The following is a 15989-nucleotide window of genomic DNA, read 5'->3' as shown; positions in this document are numbered from 1 at the left end:
TCACATGCCAAAAAATGAACGTTTATACAAAAATAAATTATTAATAATTATCAGAGATATGATTCATTTTAAAATACATTAATATCAAAATGTTATGACTAATTTAAACTACATAAATTTATTTCGAATATTTATTAATTTAATATAATTACTTTACTGGGTTATTTGTTATTACAGTTACTAAAAAATAACATTCAATTTACATATTTTTGTTTTTCGTGTGCTCCTGGTGTCAAGACTCTCATATGTTGGGCGGGAAGTAAGGCAATAAAGGGATAACTGATATTAGTTTTATGAGTTTAATTATATTGATATTTTGTAGAAATAAATAAGTTTCGAATTTGGTAAGTAAATGTTTTTGTTTTTACTATTTGTATTTTATTTAATTGATAAATATAGTTATATTATGATAAACTTGTGAATAATTATTGGAGTATGAATTTTAAAAATTCTGAAAATTACAATTCTGGCACAAGTAGCATAGCCGCTAACAGTGTTAGTATGAATTTGAAGGCTTTACATGAAGTGATAGAAAGTAGAAGTGTATTTAGTAATCGTACGATTGTCATCTTAACGTGAGATGTATGGTGTTGAGATTAGGTTTGTCGTTTTGGGTTTCTATTTAAAATTTTGTTAATTGGAGTACTTCCATTGTGTTTAATAACAAACATCGCGTTTATTTCCTTAGTTTAATAAAATGTCTAAATTATCAAGTGTTAGAATACACGAATGATGGTAATAATTAAGTTGGTTGAGTTTATAAAAATAAAGATACTTGATAAATACTGAAATTAGTCTAACATCAGGTTATTATGGTAAATAATAATGTGCCAAAGCTTTAGATCTATTTTTCAAATTAGTAATAAAATATAGATCACCTTACATTTTGTTCAGTATTAATGTTGTGTAACAGATTTGTATACTTGAATAATATTAGTAGCTGGCTTTTTTTTTTTTTTTTTTTTTGAGTAGTTGCATTGTTTCATTTCCAGATATAAAGGTGATAATTCAACTCAGTAATTAAGATTTGTTATTGTACTATAGCTTTTGGCTGCTACTTAAAATTATTTTGAATAAGAAATGATACTTATGCAAATTAACACACCTTGTGTTTTTATATTTATTTAGTACTTGTAGATTTAAAAGGAAGCAATAAAATACTTAAGTGTGATATGGTTGCTTTCAGAAACAATATCTGATTGTAACTATAATGTCGGCAGAAAGGAAATGTATCAGATATGCCCACTGTGAAGGTTACACAGATTTGTGTTATGACAGCAGTAGCAAGTGAGTCTCATTCTTTACCACTTATTTGGATGTAAATTTACATTTAATAGAATAATTTTTAATGTGTTATATTCATATCTTTGTTCATATTAATTCAGTATACTCCAATATGAAAAAAGATGGATTTATCTTGCATGTCTTTAGAGCTAGCTAATATTTTTACAGGTGGTTTAATAGTGGAAGAGTATTAGAATATTAGAAGTTTGCTAATACCAGTCTAATGTTGAAAGGTGGTAAAAATTGTCCAGGCAAGTTAGTCTTAGATCATTAGTGGAAAGTTTTGAAAAGTGTGATTTAAAAATGTATTGCAGAGTCACTTAAAATAATTTCACGTAGTGTCAAAAAACTAGCTTTGTTTCATAAAAGCAAAGTCTTGTTTAGCAAATCTGACATTTTTTGAGTATGTTACTAAAAGAGTTGATGGAATAAATACTGTGGATTTGGTTTGCCTTGATTTTTCAGAAAGCACTTAATAAGGTGCTTGACAAAAGACTTGTTAAAAAAAATTAAATCTGTTTATTCTTATTAACAAATGAATTATGATTTACACACATTACAACAGCTTATGTTCAATACTGAAATTCAGATGTCTTCTCTTTTTACATGTTAGCTATGTCCTAACTTGTGGAAGCGATGGAGATGTGCGCATGTGGAAAGGGTTTGAAGACGATCCAATCACCCATCATGTGGGTAATTGTGCTACTGCTATTCTCTTTACAGTAAGTATATGATAATCAGATTGTAATTTTATTAATTATGCTTCACCTTAATTGAATTAGAAATTTCTAATTGTTTAAACCATCTAATATTTAGCCATATCTTGTTTCATTTGTTTTTTATAGTTTTCTTTGCCTAAAATTGGAAATTTATAAAAAAAAACTATGTTAATGATGCTGTGATTGATTTTTGTTAATTTTGTTAATAGATTCTTCTTTTATTTTACCCTCATTATATTGTCAGTTTGATTGGTGTGATCTTGTTAATTTTGTTAGTAGGTTGTTTTGTTATTTTCAAGGTTGTAAGACTTGAGAGCTTAATTTAATAAGCTGATCGATATGAATTTGTTGACTTTGTTAGTAGTATATTCTTGTTATTTTCATGTTTTTATATGATTTGGAAGCTCGGTGTTTTGTAATCGTGAGTTTTATCTTGCTAATGCTGTTTAGGATAAAAGATTCCTTGTAGCTACTGACAACAATTCCATCCAAGCTTATACATTTCCAGATAGAGAACCAGATGGTATAATAACTAGATTTACAGCTCCAGTTCATCATATGTGTTGTAGCAATGATGGAAGAATTATTGTTGCAGGAAGTGGGTATGTTTTGTTATTCTTTATTGATACAAAATATCAAGAGCATCATTTCATATTTCACTAGGTTAAGGTGTATTATTTAGAACCCTGGACAGTTTGAGTGCTTGTTTTGGGAGCATTTGTTCTGATTGTTTTCGGTATTTTACAAATAGTACAAACTGTATATATATATATTACCACTTTATAAATAAAGTATATTAAACATAGGAATACAAATACCTTACATAAACGTTTTCTCTGAAAAATATTCATTTGAATCTTGATGAAACTTTGTAGAATGGACACCAACTTATTTTAAAAATCCATTTTAAGTATGTGAGTGATGTTCTCATTGTGGTATTTAAAAATTTTAAATTTTGCATTATTTTGAGATTAATTTTACAAACTTTAATAATGGAAAGCCATGCATCTATGGAGAATGGTAAGTAAAGCTATGTCAAAATGAATGAGTCTTTTCAATGTTTCTTATGTTTAGTTGTAGCAGAGTTTTTATTTTACTTTCTAACATTTCTAACTCAATAAACTTTATTGTGGAAAAATGTAAAAGTGACAATTTTTTACAAAAGTAAAAGTTCATTACTTTGAAGTAATTGAGCTTGTACAGTGTGAAAGGACTTATAGATAAATTTATTAATATTTGATTGGAGACTTTTGTGAACTGCATCTATGTTCGAGTAATGTTTAAAGATACTATCATTGATCATCATTAGTTCTGGTCTGTTCAAACTATTAATCAAAAACTTTTAAGACTGACAAAGTCTACAGAAGATTCTAGTTAAGTACAATTCTTTCAGCTTAAATTTTCTGTTAGACAAGAGCAAATTATTAATAATTAAAAATAAGATGTATAGTGTCATTTTAGAAGGTTAACATCACTGAGAATTGAGATTTTATCTTGGAAAATTGTTAAACATAAGTAAAGACTAAATTTTGAAAATAACTTTAAATTCCATTACTGAAATTTAGAAGACGAATAATTATTCTTGTAACAGAAAGTTTCAAAGTTGGCATAGCAATGTAGTTCATACTATTTATGGTAAACAAATGTGTTGATATGGTTTCTTTATATTAAAAATGCATGTCTCTGCCACACAATCTCAACATGGCCAATCTTGACACCAGAAGAATTAAAAACAAAAATACTACATTTATATATCACTGCTTGAGACTTGCAAGAGGGTATCTTTGAACTAAATTCCCATGTAAGTGGGTTGTGTTTTCCTCCTTGGGCTATTGGTACAAATTCCTGTATGTGGTGAGGGGGACCTCCCAGGGAAGGTTCTTTTCTTTCAGTTTACCTCCTCTGGGAACTAAACATCCACCGACGTGTTTGCTGTGTGTGGCAACACGTGAAGGGAAGGAGAGGATCCTGATGGTTAAGGAGTCCAACCGTAACACACCACTTTAGCCTTGAATTCCTGTAGACAGGAAGCCTTTGGGTGGTCCCCCTTAGGTCATTCGGCTGGTTCACTTGGGCTAGGGTCAACCAAGTACCAGCATTGGATATTCTCAACAGGTGTTGTGGATATTATATCTGATGCTGGTGTTTGGGTATAGTGCTCACGAAACCTTGGTGTTGCTGCAGTGTCCTTGTTTGACATAATAGTGCATCCCCTTGTAGGGCTCCATGGTAGGTGGGCACCAAAATTTTCCTTTTTTAATTATGGATACTCCAATTAAAAATCTTAATAAAATAGTGTGTAAACAATTCATAGGTAAATAACCACGTCTTGAAGATTCTGAGCAGCAATTCTCGCCATCTGTACCACCTGTTGTACCTCATGTTCTTATCCTACATTCTCTTTCAGACAAACCTTTGGGGCAAATGTCTCCTTTTTTCATTCAGAAGGGACTAGAGGGACTTGCTGGCTCTCCATAGTCAGTAAAAAAGCTTCAATCTGGTGATATATTAGTTGAAACATCTACATCTCAACACAGTGAACTCCTATTGCATTCAAAGGCAATTGTGGATATACCTATTGAGGATACACCTCATGCTACTTTGAATTTATCATGAGAGTTATTGTTGAGAGGGATTTGAAGAACATCCCAGAGTCAGAGATTCTCCATGGTTTCTCCACACAAGGAGTTTCTGCAGTGAGGAGTATATCCACTCGCAAAGATGGAATTACGATGTCAACCATTGTCATCATTCTCACGTTTACCTCATCACATCCGTCTGCCACCATCAAGGCAGGTTATCTTAATTTCAGAGTACGGTTATACATTTAAAACCCTCTCCAATGTTTCCAGTGTCAACATTTCATTTGTTCGAACACATCATGTCGTGGTTCCTTGACGTGTGCTCATTGAGGTGGCAAGGACCAAGATGCCTACGAGTGTGAAATGGACCCTCATTGCATTAGTTGCAATGGCTCTCGCCTGTCCTACTTTTGTTCTTGCCTTAAATTGTTGGAAGATAAAGAGGTGCAATTTTTGAAAATGATTCATAACATTACTTATCCTGAGGCTTGCAAGTTGCTGTCCATCACTTCATCTCAGACATATGCTGCTGCACTCTGTTCCACTACTACAGTAAGAGTGAAAACGGATCAATTTGTGCCTCCATGGTTTAAAATGTTGATGAATCAACTTCAACATCCATCTCTGTCCCTTCCACACATTCCATCAAATACCAAGATCCCCTTTCTTTGGTTTTGGGTACAGGCATTTTCTTGGATACATCTTTTTCTCCTACTCTATGATCAAAAAATATCATTCGTTCACGTCCTTAGTCGCTGGAATCCTCTTCCAACAGCAGAGACCTGCCTAATTGACCTAGGGCAGGATCCGTGAAACTTGATCAACCTCCCTTGAATAAAAACACTAAAGAAAAAAGACATGGTTGTAAACAGAAGGGTTCTCCACCCAATTCACCTATGTGTAAATAAAAATGGCCACCTTGATACAATAGAACTGTCGAGGTTTATATTCTAATCTGGATGACATCAAAATGCTGATTGCTTCCTACCATCCTGTATGTCTTTCCTTACAGGAAACATTTCTGAAACCTGCCAATACAGTCATCTTTCTGTAGCTTTCTTTGTACAGAAATGACAGGCTGTGTGATGGACAAGTGCATGGAGGGGTGGCATTGTTGGTTGATCAGCATGTGCCAACCCTGTCTTTGCCACTTGACACAGCCTTGGAGGCCGTAGCCATCCATGTTTCCTTGGGTTGTACCATTACTATTTGTTCTCTCAACCTGTCACCTGTAATCAACCAGACCTTGATGCTCTCCATGAACAGTTGCTGTCTCCCTTTTTGATCCTGGGGAAGTGGTGATGTTGATAGGTCACTCCATAGAGCATATGCTCTCTGATCACAACCTTTCTCTTTTCAATACCAGTTTTTCTACTTATTTTCATGCACCTTTACTGCTAATGACCTTTCATTTGGCTCTCCTTCATTATTCTCCCATTTTTCTTGGAGGGTTGATAATAATCCATGAGGCAGTGATCATTTTTCCATAATTTTAAGAGAGATTGGCAATGGTTGATGCCAACCGACTCGTATGCCCCCGTGGAAACTGAATCAAGCAAACTGGCCCTCTTTCACTGTTCTTGCAGAACTTAATCCTGCCATTGTCAGTCAGCCATCAGTAGATGACTGTGTGGCAGCAGTAACTGTGGAATTCTGCCTGACACATGGCACGGAAGGCCCAAAAATGGGCCTGAAATACTTTTCGTAAGTATCCCACGCTCTAGCACCACATTGCTTTCCATGCTCGGTGGGTAAGACTTCAAAACCAGAAGGAATCTTGGATAAAGTTTACAACCAGCATATCTTCTACCACCAGTTACAAAGTCATATGGGACAAGGTCAGTGTGCAGTGTAATTCCATCCCTCTCATAGATGTTGCTCTTTGATGGCCAGGAAATAGCTGATACCTAGAGAATCCCTGATACTGTAGGTGAAAGCTTTTGCTGGGTATCTAGCACTTCTGCTTCTTCCTCCACTTTCTTAACCATCAAGACTCGGGCAGAGCAAACACCTCTGTCCTTTTGAGCTGAATGTTTCTATGACTATAATCGTCCCTTTACACTGGTGGAACTTAAACTGGTCCTTCATTGGTCTCGCAGTACATTGGTTGGACCTGATAATGCACATTATGAAATGCTGCACCATCTATCTCCTGCTTCTCTTACTATTCTTCTGCTTGTTTTTAACCAAATCTGGCAGGAGAATATTTTTTTTTTCTGATGCCTGGTGCCAGGCTATTGTCCTACCTTTCTCTGAGCCTGGGTAGGATCCCAAGAATACTTCAAACTATCATCCAATTGCTATGATGTGCTGTCTCTGTAAGACCTTAGAGAGGATGGTTAATGCTAGTCTCATTTGGTTCCTCTCACCCAACCAGTGTGGGTTCCAACGACAGTTTTCCACCATGGACCACCCGTTTCAACTTGAAACATTCATCAGAGAAGCCTTTCTCAAATGATGTCTTGTGTTGGTATTCTTTGACATTGAGAAGGCTTATGATACAAGTTGGAGGTATGGAATTTTCAAGACCTTCATATTTATGGATTATGTTGCCATTTGCCCATTTTTATTTAAAATTTTTTAATGGACAGGAGATTCCAAATTTGTGTGGGCTCGACACTTTCTCGTTCTTTTCTACAGGAACTTTGAGCCTCTAAGGACTGAGTTTTGAGTGCCACAGTTTTCAGTATAAAGATTAATTCCATCACTGAACAACTCCCTCTTACTGTTGCAAACGGGCTCTATGTCAATGACTTTCACATCTCCTGTCATCGAACATGAGGTATATTGAGCAGCAGCTACAGACTGCCCTCAGTTGTTTACTGAATTGGACCATGGCAAACGGCTTTAACTTTTCTTTCTCTAAAACCATTTGCATGCACTTTTGCCACCGACAGGGTATTCACCATGATCCTGAACTCTGTATCGGCAAAGTTGTGCTGCCTGTGGTCCATGAGATAAAGTTCTTGGGGCTTATTTTTGACTGTAAGCTGACCTTTATACCACGCAACAAGCAGCTACGAGTCAAATGTACAAGAGCATTGAACATCCTTTGTGTCCTCTTTTCCACCATTATTTTAAAGATATCGTGCTCTTATTTATTCAAAACTCGATTATGGATCACTGGTCTATAGGTCTGCCAGGACTTCTACCTTAAAGACGTTGGACTCCATTCATCATCAAGAACTTCAGCTCTGCACTGGGGCTTTCCACACTTCCCCATTTCAGAGCTTATACATAGTCTCGTGAACCTTCTTTGCACCTCTGCTGTTTGCAACTGTCTTTACTGTATGCTTCGAAACTTCATTCCTTACCAAAGCATCTAACCTGGGATTGTGTTTTCCTTGCTCGGTGGGCCATACCTTTTCAGAATAGATAATATGCCATTGCTCTTTTTGGCCTTCGTATCCAGGCACAATTGGGTGAATTGGGTCTGTCCTTGGATAACGTTGCTGTATCCACTGGTCAGCACATCCCACCATGGCTTATTACAGTCCCCAAATGTGATCTTTTATTAAGCCATCTGAGAAAAGCAGATAATCCCAATTGGAAATGCTGCCTGTTATTTGCTGAATATCTTTTGAACCATCCTTCCATACCTATTTATTTGGATGGTTCGAAATCGGGTGAGTCTGTGGGCTCTGCTATGGTTTGTTGTGGTTAGGTGGTTGCATGCAGAATTCCCTCAACAGTTTCTGTGTTTCCTGCTGAACTGTATGCCATTTCTCTTGCCCTGGATCACACAGATAGAAGCTAAGCAGTATTCAAATTGCACTAATTATACTAACTCGTTTAGTTCTCTACTAGCCCTGGAATTGTTTCCCGTTAGCACTCGCCCTGTTCTGATATTTGAAACCAGGACTGGAAAGGTCAACTTCAGGTGTCTGATACTGATGTTTGAACTGCCTGTTAGTCATCCTGGTGAGTTGTTATAATAATTAAAATCTTTTAAAAGTTTTATTACTTTACTTTCTTAATATGGCCATAACATCAAATAACACCAAACCACAACTAAAAAGACCAACTTCAGCCTTCAGGTGACTAATGTTGATTTTTGAACTTGGCTGGTAATCATCCTGGCAAATCATGATAATTACAAGTATGCTACAGAAAGTCCTTTACAACTTGTATTACTGTATTTTTTCTCTTACTGCTGTAGACTAGATATAAAAATTGGATTTAATGCTATTTGTGTTTTTAATTTAACAATTAAACTTTGTTTTGTTTTACCTTAATTTATTTTTATGAATTTTAATAGTTTTAACTTTTTACCAGATGTTTTGGTGCAGATAGCTCTGTTGCTTTGTGTTATAAAACACCAAACCAACCATTTATACCAACTTGCTTAGCTCTCTATTTGCCATGGAATTGTTTCATGTTAGTTCTCACCCTATTTTCATTGATATTTCACTTTATCATTTACTTCCATCTGGTTTTCCTGGACACCAGCCTACTTTGGTATTCACAGGAACAAGCTTGCTGACACCTCAGCCAAGCCTGTTTGCTTTGGTACTATCAGTGCTGAGCCTATTCCACACATGAACTATGGCCCTGTATACAAGGCTCAGCTCTGTTCCAGTTGGAAGTTGACTTGGAGTGAGCAATGTGATAACAAGCTTTTATAGATAAAACCTCTTAGTGGGCTTTAGTGGTCTTGATTCCTTAAGGATTAGAAGGAGGAAGTTGTCCTAACTAGGCCACACATTGGTCACAGTTTTTAACTCATCATTTTCTTTTTATCTGGGATGGATGCACCAGTGTGTGGTCTGTGTGACACTCAAGTCATGCCATCATTACAGTTGTGAGTGATGGCATCATTTTAAGCATAGGTTTACCCCTGGTTTTGGACAGTGTCATTGGTGATAGTGACATTGTCCACCTTACAAACAATTTGTAATGTTTTCAGGACCATTGGGCTTTTTTTAATTCTATTTAAGTTTTTATCTGATATTAGGCCACTGTTTTTGTTTTGACTTAATTTCCCATTACTCTTTATAATACCGTCAGTTTATTTTTTTTGTTTTTAACTGGTTGTTTGGCACAGATGGCCTAGTTGCTTTGTGTCATAAAATGCCAAACAAGAACATCCCATGTAAATTAGCCAAAATATAGCAGATTAATTGTCCAAAAATACCCTAATGTAATATTTCTTGTGGTATCTTGAACTCCATAATTAATAGAAATTGCAAGTCCATCATTTGTCAGTGTGTATTGGATCTGTAAAAAGTTTCTTTATACTATATTCTATATAAATTGGTCAATTATGGCTAAAAACTTGACCTAAAGCCCTAAAATTATGCTTTTGTTTGTGGTTGTTGTATCTTTTAGATTCTTTGTCATTTAACTCTATACAATCCTTCAAAGGATTTAAATGAAACATATGAAAAAGGTATGAGGGTATATTGGACAATGAAAGGTATAACCCTATGAAGTTTCAAGTCAATCTGCCAAGAAATGAAGGAATGGTGGTACTTTTAACAGTGTTTAGAAGATGAAAAAACAATAAAGAACAGTAAGAATGTCTCTCTGCAGAGATGTAATTATAAGCCTTAATTTGAGTCTTAAATGTGATGTGATATCGCATACCAAATAAGTTTTCCTGGTTTGATACCAAAAGTAAAATATGTTAATCAATATTTTAGTTTGGAACAGTAGTTCAGAAATTTTTCTTTCATTCTTGTTTTTTATATTGGACTTCACAGGGATTTTACTATTAAGATTGTGGACACTGTTAAAAATACACAGAAATGTCTGTATGGTCATCATGCTCCAATTCTCAGTGTTGCTCTTGACCCCAAAGGTGAATACTTGGTAGGTATTTGAAATGTTTCTAAAATAGTAATATGCAAATCTAAAATTTTCATTTATGCAGTTTTCTCTCTCGATGTATGGATATTTGTATCTAAACTCTGACTAGAAATGCTTTTTATCCATATTCAAGAGGAGGTATGTGAAATAATTAAAAAACAAAAACATCTACAGTCTAATGTTATGTTTTGTCATAAATATTATGGCTGTTGGTTAAATCATAATTATAAGGTTGTGTTCGTACATGTAGTTTTTTTTTAATTCTTGAAAATGTTGAACTAAATGTAGTTTAATATAAGTGCTTAAGACTTGTAAGTGTAGCTGTTTATAAGTTAAATATGAAAAAGGGAAATAAACATGAATTGTTACAAATTCACTGATTCTACTTGAATGATGTATTTGTAACAACATTGTCAAAAAAACAATTCTTTATAGTCTTATTCAATTGCAGCTGTATAGGATTAAGCATTTGATATTTGATTGCATGTAAAAGTCTTCATTAGTGTACTATTTACATACATTCATGCAGAACACAGAACACAATGAAAATTTACCTTTTAATTATTATGATTTTTTTTAATGTTAAGAAAACTAATACATTTGTCTGTGAGAGATAATTAAAAGAAATGGCAATGTATTGGAGATTTTAAATCACTATCTTTGTGCATGTAGGCATCATCTAGTTGTGATGGAAGTGTTCGAGTTTGGAAAGTCTCAAGTCAAGATTGTATCAAAAAGTGGACTCATGTTCCAAAAAGTAATGATTTTTGGTAAGGTTCAATATGTATAATAAATCTAACATCATAATGAGTGCAGCTGTTAAATCCAGCTACCAATATTATTTTGTGAGTTAAAATAATGTCATTTAACAGAAATTAACTTGATGTTAGATCAGTAGCACTTCCGTTCACGCGTATGAAATACGCATAACTTGATTCTGTAAAGGACTGTTGTTGTCAGAAGTAAGGGTTTTCGTTAATGTTTCATTTTCAAGTGAAGGCTTTCAAAAACTGATATTTGTATCTAGTTTAAGTTAATTGTAACTTGTATTTTTCAGCATGTCAAAGACATTGTGCCGCATGACATGGTCTAAGGATGGAAAGGTATCTGTATTTTTAATGTCACTCAGTTTCTTAGTTTTTTTCATGAATTAAACATTATTAAATATAAAGGATTTATTTTGTTATGACATTCAATTTTGTCCATCAGTGTGTGGGATCTGCAAAAAAGTATCTGTACCAAATCCCTTTTAACTTGACCAAAATAATGTCAATGAATTGACTAGAACCTCGAAACTGCTTTTTTAGGAGCTCTGACTCCCATCTCAGGATGGGAAAAAATACCTGTATTTTATTGTTAAATTCAGTTTCTCAGTTTTGGTATTGTATTGTTAAATATAAAGAATGTATTTTGTTTAACAAAAGGACATTTTTGTTGTGAGATTAACTTTCCATGTTTAGTTTTTCTCTTAATGAATGGAGCAATGCTAAACATAATGAAAGTTCTTTATTATCATATTTAGTTTCTTGTGTTTTCAATCATTAAGCATAAATGATGTTTTAAAATTCAGTTTTAGTTTTTATTGTTTTGGTGGATCATTGTCATGTTACAAGATGTGTTTCTTTCATTTGGATTTTGTTTTAATTAATTAGTTTTAGGCATAAATGAAGTATTTTGTTGTCAGATTGTTTCTTTGTTTAATTTTATTATACTTGAAGGAAGATAATATTTTTTCTAAGTTCACTTTTGTTGGCTGTCCCCTTGAGGTGGATTCCTGTATGTGGTGAGGGGACCTCCCAGAGAAGGTTCTGTACTATCACTTTACCTCCTCTGGGATCCAAACATCCACCCACATGTTTGCTGTGTGTGGCGACCTGCAAAGGGGAGAAAAGGATCCTGGTAGTAGAGGTGTCCAACTCGAACACATCACTTTGGCCTTGAATTCTAGTAAATGGGCAGGCAACCTTGGGATGGCCACCCTGGGGTCATTTGATTGGTCCACTTGGGTTAGGGTCAACCAAGTACCAGTGTTGGACATTCTCAACAGGTGTTGTGGACATTGTCTGATACTGGTATTCAGGTATAGTGCTTACAAAATCCTGGCATTGTTGAAGTGTCATTGTTTGGCACTGTAGTATATCCCATCATAGGGCTCCATGGTTGGTGGGGTCAGTGGGCAGTGAAATGTAGCATCTTTATTTTGGAGCCATAAAACTATGCTCACCAGATAAAATTAACGATGAATCAGACAAAATAAAACAATACTTCATCAACATCAATAAGTTTCCTCCACAAACCGTAGAAAACATTATACGCACACATCCAGACAGAAAGCAAAATCAACCAACCAAAGTAAATATATTTTGCGAATCAAAAAATCATGAAACCATATACTGCTGCATACCATATATTCCCGACATCAGCAGATAAATAACCAACATTTGGCAAAAATTAGTAACAAAATGACATTCCAGTTAATACCAAATTTATTCAAAAACCAGGCACAAAACTGAGGTCTATACTATATAAAAACTACACTGACAAACACCACACCAACATTATTTATAAAATACAATGTGATAACTGCCACAACTTCTATGTTGGAGAAACAAGTAGAAAAATGGAAACCAGATTCAAAGAACATAGAAAGTCACCTTCACACGTTTTCAAACACTGCAAGTCAAATAAATACAACATAACCATGAAAAACACTCAAATACTAAATAAAGAAACAAACATAAACAAATGCAAAATTAAAGAAGCCTTACTTATACAACAACTTAAACCCAAAATAAACCAATATAAAGGAACGCCTTTATACCTATATTAATATAATAAAATAAATAAAATTATATATTCAAACATCTAATACCGCCCTCTACATTTCGACACACAGTTACACAACCCCTTTCAAACATGTGGTCAGCTTCCGGTCAGCTACCTCTTTCTTTGTGAACCTGACGATGACTGAAGAAGGTCGAAACGTTGTTCGCTCTTCTATGTAAAATATTTTCTCAACCCAAAACGAGCTGTTTTTGCATGTATATTTCTCTGCAAGTGGGTTTTCTCGACATCGCTGATTGCTCTTCATCAGTTGGTCTGGCAGTATGTCAGTTGACCCAATAATATTCATTACTAGATGCTGTGCCATCTCTCTCCTGCCTCTCTTTCTATTCTTCTGGTTATATTTAACTGGATCTGGCAGGAGAATGTTTGTTTGTTTTTACCTGGTGCTTGGCACTATGCTATTGTACTATCTCTTCCTAAGCCTGGGAAGGATCCAAACATTCCTTAGAACTACTGTCCACTTGCTTTGAGGTGAGATCTTGAAGAGGAAAGGATAGTTAATGCTCATCTTGTTTGGTTTCTGAAAGCAAACCTCCTCCTCTCACCCACTCAGTGTGGATTCTGACAAACGCCCTTTACTGTGGACCACCTGATTTGACTTAAAATGCCAATCAAGGATGCCTTTCTCAAGTGATATCTTTTTCTCTGTATATTTGACCTTGAGAAAGCTTCTGAAACTGAAGGTATGGCATCTTGTGAGACCTCCACTTGTATGTGTTGCGTAGCCCATTTACTTATTTTTATGTAACAGTTTTTAATGAACCAATGATTCCAAGTCCATGTGGGTTCAAGACATTCCTGTTACAGCAACTTGGGGTCCCTCTTGAGTGTTACACTTTTTATTATAAAGATTAATGTCCTCAATGGACAACTCCCCCCTACAGTTGCAAAAGTCTCCGTCAGTGACCTCTACATTTCATATCAGTTATCGAGTACGAGGTTTATTGAATTGCAGCTACAGAATGCTCTAAATTGCTTACTGAAGTGGACCACACGAAATGATTTTACCTTTTCTTCCTCCAAAATGTTTGCATACACTTCTGCTGCCAGATCACAAGCTCCATTGCAGAGAAGTTGTGCTTCCCATGGCCCCTGAGGCAAAGTTTTTGGGGCTTATCTTTGACCATAAGCTGATCTTTATTCAACACATCAAGCAGCTACATGTGAAGTGTACAAGGGCACTGAACATCCACTGTATGCTCTCTTCCACATCTTGGGGAGTGGATCAATGTTCTATCTAAAAATCGGTCATGCCCTTATCCAATCAAAACTGTACTGTGACTTTGCTAGGACCTCGGCCTTGAAGATGTTGAACTCCGTACACCATTTGGGACTTTGGCTCTGCAGAGGGGCTTTCTGCACTTCTCCAGCTCAAAGTCTTTACACTGAGTCTAATGAACCTCGTTTGCAAGTTTCTTTGCTGTATGCTTCAAAACTTTGATCCTTACTGCAGCATCCCATCTGGGCTAAGTTTTCTTTCCTCAGTGGACCATGCTTTTTTAGAATAGACAGTCTGCCACTGTTTCTTCTGACCTTCATAACCAGGTGCAGTTTGCTGAATTAGGTCTGTCCTTGGATAACATAGCTGTATCCACTGATTAGCCCCATCCACCATGGCTAATACCATCTCCAAATGCAACCTTTCTTTGAGCCATCTGAAAAAGGTGGATACTCCAGATTAGAAATATTGCCTTCTATTTGCCAAACATCTTTTGAACCATCCTTCCATTACCATTTATACAGATGGTTCGAAATCAGGTGACTCTGTTGTGGTTTGTTGTGATTTAGTTGTACACAGAATACCCTGTACAGTTTTTGTGTTCACTGTTGAATTGTATGCCATTTCTTTTGCTCTGGATCACATAAAAGCTGAGCCACCTACCAGCATTCTGCTTTTGTTCTTTACATCACCACTTTCACCAGCTGCTATTATGGTGGGTTATCTGAACTGTAAAATATGACCATATATTTGCAACCCTCTTGTTTCCAGTGTCAGTAATTTTGTCCAAAAGCATTATGTCATGGTGTTTTTGTGTGCTCGTTGTGGTGGCAAAAATTATGATATGTGTGAGGGTGAACTGGTCTTTACTGTGTTAATTATAGTGGCTTTCACCCTTCTTACTTTTATTATCATACCATGTGAAGTCTTTTTAGGTAAGTGAGTTGACAAATCAAAGTCTACTCTTGTCTCTGTCCCCATCTGGATTCATTTCCTTCACCTCCAGTTTTTGGTGTCTGCTTAGCTCCACCTTTTTCAGCCCTGATGTTGGGAATGATTATTTGTTCCCGCACTCTGTCGTTGGATGTTCTGTCTTCTGACAGAGACCTGCCTACTCAACCCAGAGCTTCAAATTGTGGTAGTGCATCATGCATCACTCCTTGTGGAGGTTGAGCACCAGCTTTTAAACTTCTGCTGATGTTTTGTGCTAGTACTCTGACATCCACTTGTTTTTGAACCTTCATAATCACATGGTGCTCATCATACAGTTCCTATAAGTAGTTAAACTCAAAATCAACTAAGTATCCTCTTTTTTTTTTTCTTTTTTTTTGTCCATCCATACAGCAGAATGATATATACTTCTTATTACTGGGTTGGTAAATAATCCTGCAGTCATATCTTTGTAGATTATGAAGGATGACATGAATTGTTGTTGTTTTGGGGCTCAGTCATAGCTGAAGGTAGCAGACTTTGTGGGCTGCTCTCAGTATTTTCCTATAATATTGGCGATGGTCATGGACAGAGTCCCTC

The 15989-nt window shown here is 35.6% G+C and overlaps 1 protein-coding gene across 2 annotated transcripts in view; it reads left to right on the top strand.

Moving 5' to 3' along the window:
- The first annotated feature begins 224 nt into the window (after positions 1-224).
- The window catches only part of Ctf4 (Chromosome transmission fidelity 4), a 71709-nt gene continuing 55944 nt past the window's right edge, over positions 225-15989 (top strand). The window contains exons 1-7 of one of the 2 annotated variants that reach the window (XM_076476006.1): positions 225-344; positions 1187-1287; positions 1898-2006; positions 2454-2605; positions 10288-10396; positions 11066-11163; positions 11451-11496. In XM_076476006.1, the coding sequence (XP_076332121.1) occupies positions 1211-1287; positions 1898-2006; positions 2454-2605; positions 10288-10396; positions 11066-11163; positions 11451-11496 (591 nt within the window). In that variant the 5' untranslated portion in view covers positions 225-344; positions 1187-1210. Of the gene's footprint in view, positions 345-481; positions 601-1186; positions 1288-1897; positions 2007-2453; positions 2606-10287; positions 10397-11065; positions 11164-11450; positions 11497-15989 lie in introns of those variants that run through there. The other variant, XM_076476007.1, reaches the window with a different exon arrangement.

The sequence above is a fragment of the Tachypleus tridentatus genome, chromosome 13, assembly GCF_004210375.1.
Source record: "Tachypleus tridentatus isolate NWPU-2018 chromosome 13, ASM421037v1, whole genome shotgun sequence".
Lineage (NCBI taxonomy): Eukaryota > Metazoa > Arthropoda > Merostomata > Xiphosura > Limulidae > Tachypleus > Tachypleus tridentatus.
The sequence above is the reverse complement of the archived record's forward strand: the minus strand, read 5'-3'. Positions and strand labels throughout refer to the sequence as shown.